Raw genomic sequence first — 6592 nt, 5'->3', positions numbered from 1 at the left:
ACATTGACAACTAGAATGGCACTCAGTGGAGCCACACCTCCACCAGACTAAACAGTTTATGTTTTGTATCTACTGATAGGCCGGATCTGGATCCGGACATGAACCTACATCTAATTGGCTTGTTCGTGTCCCCAAACCAACTCCTCCACCTAGTTTTGTCAAAACCTGTTCACAACTTTTGGAAATATCATGCTATAGATCGTTTTTCGTCATATCTCTCAATGGTTAAGAATCACAATAAATATTTTTTAAATTCTCACATCCGGATCCAGATCTGCCCCCCCAAAATTAAATGAATTTGTCCTTCTCACACGCGCAACCTGTCCACCAAATTTCGTTCGAATCCGTCCACAACTTTTTGAGATATCCTGTTCACAGACAGAGACAAACAAACTGGAAAGACGTCATGCAGATCACGAGACGTGCGAAATCCCGAAAACAAATTTGACCTCAAAAGTAATTGGTGGTTGAATTCAGTGAGCTGATGTGTAAATCCTGTTCAAATTTCAAGTCAATCAGATGGAAATTGACGATTTTAGAAACTTGGCCTAAGTTGACCTTTAGACCTCAGAATACAATGACCATCCATCCATTGGGACCATACTCTGTGCAGAGCGTTGGTGCTGCCTAAGCAGTCTCCTTGGCTATTGGACACACTCCTGGACAGGTTGCCACTCCAACACAGGTTACCAGCATGCTGGCACTCATTTTGCCGACCTCGGAAGGATGACAGGCAGAGTCAACCCCAACCCCACCAACCCCACAATACAATGACCGAATATGAAAATCCTCTTCAAATTTCAAGTCAATCGGATTTAAATTGACAATTTTGGAAATTCTACCTAAATTATTGACCCTTTGGCCGATGTTGATGTTTTGATATTAAAATCAATAGGTTTCTGGCTTACGACCAACATCATCATTTGGTGAAGTTTTGTGAAGATTGGTTTAAAATTGTTACCTGTCTGCTATTGACAGACAGACCAACAGACAGAATCACAGACCAGACCAAACAATATACTTGTGCATCTTCAATTTTGCAAGTAACAAACAGACAAACAAACAGGGGTGAAAACATAACGGTAAAACCTCCATCCACCTTTGGTGGTGGAAGTAATAAAATGAATTAACTGGCAAATAAAGAACTAATGAGTTCATGGAACACCTTACCCCACACAGTCTTGAGAAAAAGACACGAGAAGGGTCTTGTAAATTCTTTATCTGCGTTTCCCAGCACAATCAATATTTCCTCTAAAATCTCGACATTCCCCAACGCTGAGAGCGTGAACAGCACATTTGATTGGTTGAGGCGACGTAAAATGTGGGAATATTTTGGTGATTTGTGTTCTCCAGTGTTCAAGTACATAATTCAATTCAAATAAAATAAAGATTTTAAAGGCTGTAGAAAAAACAAAACAAGAACAAAACAATTTTTTTCACAATTTTACCAATGTTGATGCACAGTCTTTTACACCACCTTATTTAACACATTAAATTAGTTCTTCATGCCTGTTGTTTGTGTCCTTTATAACGTCCATAAAAAAACAGTAAGTTTCCTGTTTTGAATGATTTTCAATTTTGTTTTACTGCCAGACAGGCAGCAGAGTACAAAACAATTACCTTACTCCTCCGTGCGCATTATGAACAAGATTCCGTAGAATTTGCCAAATTCAGAGCCAAAGTACAGTTCTGCTAAACCACAGGTTCAAATTCCGATTCGTGTTCAAAATATAACATTCAGTTGAAATGAAGTTGTTCCTCGATCATAAACTGATGTTTATTTGTAGACAGAGAGACAGACAGACAGACAAAGTCAAGCAATTGCTTAACGCCACTTTTCGCTTCGTGTGCAAGGTAATAATGTGCGAAAACGGAGATCTATGGGATACGCATAAGGGTTCAGGTACTACCAGTGACACAGGTCATAAAGAAAATCATAAATAAATGAAAAGGAGGCAATAAAATAAAAGAGTATCAACAACAGAGGAAGTTGGAAAAACGAAGAGAAAGAAAGATCAATTTACAGCAATATCAGTCTGTACCAGGAAGTGATGGTAGAGTGTTCATGAGACCGGGAGGGCAACCGTTGGTTGAGACTTAAACAGTCCTTGGGCCAGTGTGAGATTGGCTCATTTCATTTTGTATGTAGCTTGTGGATGCTAGTTGCATCATTATTGGGAGCGTGGCTATGCTGCTGGTGCAGTGCTCGCTGTAGGTTATAGCAAGATTTTGTTTTGGGTAATTTGCTTTGGGTGCCGGCGATAGCTCACATCCTCTTCGTGAAGGATAATGTGGGATCTTCAACGTCCAACTAATGCTGATAGACTGGACACCCAGTTTAACGTCTATCCGAGGGACAAGGGATGGCACACACATCGATTCCTCGCTCTGCCTGTGAAACACCAGGATGACAGTTTATAACTGGGTCATGGTTCCAATCCATGCGACACAGATCAGAGGGGAGTGTGCATACCTCAAGGCCATCCTGCCAGTGCTGTGGGAGTGGTGAAACTCATACGTTTTCACAGGTGGGCTACTGGGCTACTTGGAAAAAGAAATACTGGATTTCATTCATCCTCATCCCTCCATCCATTGGGACCATACTCTGCACAGAGCATCGGTGCTGCGAAAGCAGTCTCCTGGGCTATTGGGCACAATCCTGGATGGGTCACCACTCCAACACATGATACTCAAATGGCTCAATCATCCCAGCAAGCTGGTATTCATTTTGCCAACCTCAGAAGGATGACAGGTTGAGTCAACCCCACCTGGTATTCATTCAACAGCTGAGCAGGAATTCAACTTAGAACCTTAGGATCCCACGCCCACCACCCTAACCGTTAAGGAAACACCAGGCATAATCATCCCCAGTGATTACAGTTTCTGGGTAACAGTGCTTCAGTGGAGTGAGGACAAAGGAGTAACCCCAGTGACAGTTCCATACCATCACATATGTCAACTCAGGTGTTGTGTATTGTCTGTGTACCTCCCCTTATGCACTTCACAATATAAATTCATTCATTCAGCATGTCATGATGTGATATATTCATAGCAATGACTCATCTCCTGGTCACTCAGTTGCACACTGTTCTTCTCACATCTTCTTCGGACATGCCTATGGGTCTTAGTAGCCCATTTGATGGTCTCCTTCCAGTGTACATGGGAATGTCCTCTGCAAACCGTCCAATCAAGTGGTGGGTAGGTGATAGAGGTTGCTGCATCGCTTTTTTGGTATCCACAGAGATTTCCGTACCATCATAGCTTTTGCCACCTGGTTGGAGGTGTGTTGTTCATGGCATTGTCCATTGCTGGAAGGAATAACTTTGGAGCAAGAACATCTCCCTGGAATACATGATCAAACGTGAATGCATCTCAGAGCTCAGTCCCCACATGAATACATCTTTCTGTATTGTCATGGACGGCTTGGATGAGGTTGATCATCCTTGTGGGGGCGCCGCATGCTTGAAGCAGGAACCACAGGCATCGGCAGTCACCGTTGAGGAAGTCAAACACCTTCTTTATTTCAACATCAGCTGCAAAAGTTTGTCTGTTGAACTTATGTTGCTTTTTGGGGCAGCACCTCTTGGCAAAGGATTTCTGGATTCGGTTCAGTACAGTAGAATCCATGCATAGGATTTGGTTACTGCTGATGGGGTAATACCTCCAGTTGAGAGTCTGCTTGCCAGCCTTTGCATTTCCAAATTTATTTTTCGAATGATGCTCTAAAGTCACTGTCTGGGAATCTTTACCTGCCTCTAGCCAGAAAAGGTGGTGCGGTCGTGAGATCGTTACATTGTCTGCATTTTTTAAAAGCTACGTCACGATACCACAGATGCCCAATGCTTCGCCAATGTCACCTTGATGATGGCCCAATCAACTTCAGCTAGGGATGCGGGCTCCACGCTGATGTCCTCGTCGGAGATGGCAGTACGAGCTCGGTCAACCTGATGGAGTTTGTCTGCGAGCTTTCTGGGTATAGATGACAGGAACTCTTCACTATACTCTTTCCAGCGTTTTAGCCTCCTCGTCACATCAGTAAGGATTTCTGAATTATATCTGGAAGGCTTGGGAGGTTCTTCATGCTTTCTCTGCAACATTGACAACATAAAACATACTGTTTACAATTTTATTCAAATATATATTTATGTATGATTACGTTTATTAGCCATGTGGCATCCTTTTGATCGTACCAAATGTGATTACATGTGTACAACACGTTCTTCGTTTAGAATACCTACTGTATCAATGGTTTCTAGCTACTGCCGGTTCTTCGTAGTTCCTTGGGCGCCATCATCTCCGTCCGACACTTCTCAAAGTTGTAGCGCCCCCGTGCGACCTCAAGCTTTTGTTTAAGTGCTGGGTCCAAGTTGATGGTCGCCGGGTAAAACCTCTTAATGTCATCAACGATAAATACATAATGGTTCTTCAAGAAGGACTTGAACATATTTGGATCTCCATCCAGCATCAACAACGGTTCCATTTTTGTCTGTGGACAAATCAGCATGATCAGTTTCATTGGTGGATCGTCCTCAGAATCATATATTGCATGTTGCAACAGTGAAACTGACCCCAAGTTACTTTTATATAAGTTCCCTCACAAGGAACTTCAATGCAGGGGGAGGCCATTAGGCCCATTAAGCCTGGGAAATATTTGCCAACTTGTGGTTGTTTGTCAATGCTCTATCCTCTAAATGTTGGGCAACACTCAAGGAAGCAGCAGCATGCAACATTTTCAGTCGGCGGTATGATTCGGCCGAGGTTCGAACCACCAACCTCCCCGACTCATAGTGAACGTTCTAACCATAACGTGCCACTGAGTCTGGTTGAACATTATGCAAAAAACTTAGGAGTTATGCAACTGAATGAGAACATGGTATTACAAATCAAAATTGCTCCAGCTTTACAAAAACCCTTTATGTAGTAGTTGCGTGTTTCCCAAAATATGATGTAAATTTTATCAACACGTAATGGGATTTCATGAGACATTTCTGTAAGTGCAAGAGCATGTAGGTGGCTTGGCTCGACTGACCATGATGGGGCAGAACTCGTTCTGTGACTGTTGGTACACATCCCACAGAGTCGTAGAACCAGGACAATTGGCCGGTGGACTGATGTCCCCTGCCCACTGTGGCAGTCGTTCCGTCCAGTGGATGATCCAACTAAGCCTGCAAGGCCACTGCGAGGCCAGCACGACCCATGCCGCCATGTTCACCGACTCATCCTTGACGATGGTCTGAGTTAAACAATGTACCTTTGGAATCACATTGTGTTGAGCCAACAGATTGATGAACACTGGAATGATGTTGACTGCCCTGCGGATCTTCACAAAGTTTGTTTCCAAGTACCAAAACAGAAGCTGCTCTTTATTTTGCAGATGTTGCAGTGCCAAATTGATAAAATCACCGACTTTTACCTTTCCCACTTGCTTCGCAATGTTGTTCGAGTTGTTTAAAGTGCCATTCATGATGATTCCTGATGAATCAATGGTTACATGCTCATGCAACATGTACTCATAGATATGAATGTTTTCTTGCTCTCCGTGAATGAGCTTTTGCAACATCTGTAGCTTTGTCGTCGAATCTATTAATGGGATGCACAAGGGAAGGTCTACAATGTGATTCAGAACTTCGTAGCCATTTTTGTCCGTTGTTCCTTTGTTGGCTATGCAATCCCCCATAGCTCGCTCGATCACATTGGAGTCCACAGCTAAGATGGAGATGAATCGTGCTTCTTCGTCTGATAAAAGAGTCCTCATGGCTTCGAGCACCCTGATGATCTTTTCTGATCCACAGCAGTCCAGGTCAGTGATTTCCAGAACAATACGTATGCGGCGCCTTTCAAACACCTCCATGAAGTGCACGAAGTTGGTGATGATTTGGATTTCCTCTTTGACCTAATGACACAATGGAAGGAAGGATGGGGTTTAAATGGGTCAAAGTCTTTCCTTGCATTGATTTTTTTTTGTTCTTGCCAAACGGATTACTTTTGTAAAACACCAACCTGTGAAAAGTTAGCATTGGTCAGGCATGAGCTTGGAACTTTTTCTGAATTCATACCATGCCTAGTGTGTTTGTGTGTTTATCAAAAGAAATTCACCATTTTGCTATTCTGGTTGAAGAGGACAGGCACATCGACCTGTCCACTCCATAAACAAACATTATGTCCGCATATGCCAAAGATAAGCTGTAATGGGATAACAACATGGCTGTCTAAAATGAACATGAAAATTGGCAATGGCACCAGTCTGCATATTATCACAAAGAAGGTTACATTGGTAGAAATGGCTTTAATAACGTGTGTGACCACCATTCCACATTAATCCCAATAAGGTATGGACGTGTCTTATCATATGTAAAACCAGATGAAGTATGTTGCGCGATTCTTCGACTGGTGTCACTTCCAACAATTATCTTTGCCACCGAAGGTGGACGGGGGTTATGTTTTCACCCCTATTTGTCTGTCTATCTGCGAGCAGGTTATCTCAAAACGTTATCGACGGATTCGGAGGAAACTTGGTGGACAGGTTCGGTGTGTGTGACAAGGAGGAAATGATTAGATTTTAGTGAAGATCCAGATCCGGCTCATCAGTGGG

General features: G+C 42.9%; 1 protein-coding gene across 1 annotated transcript in view; it reads right to left on the bottom strand.

The window, feature by feature from the left end:
* Positions 1-1202: 1202 nt before the first annotated feature.
* LOC147012338 (NTPase KAP family P-loop domain-containing protein 1-like) overlaps positions 1203-6592 on the bottom strand; it is a 19686-nt gene continuing 14296 nt past the window's right edge. The window contains exons 6-8 of the mRNA XM_085856413.1: positions 5030-5893; positions 4239-4486; positions 1203-4088 (exon numbers count right to left, since the gene is read on the bottom strand). Of these exons, the coding sequence (XP_085712539.1) occupies positions 4253-4486; positions 5030-5893 (1098 nt within the window). The 3' untranslated portion in view covers positions 1203-4088; positions 4239-4252. The remainder of the gene's footprint in view (positions 4089-4238; positions 4487-5029; positions 5894-6592) is intronic.

Source organism: Eptatretus burgeri, chromosome 15 (assembly GCF_056783735.1).
Source record: "Eptatretus burgeri isolate ZD-2024b chromosome 15, Ebu_testis_v1, whole genome shotgun sequence".
Taxonomy (NCBI): domain Eukaryota; kingdom Metazoa; phylum Chordata; class Myxini; order Myxiniformes; family Myxinidae; genus Eptatretus; species Eptatretus burgeri.
This window is presented reverse-complemented; position numbering and strand designations above follow the sequence as displayed.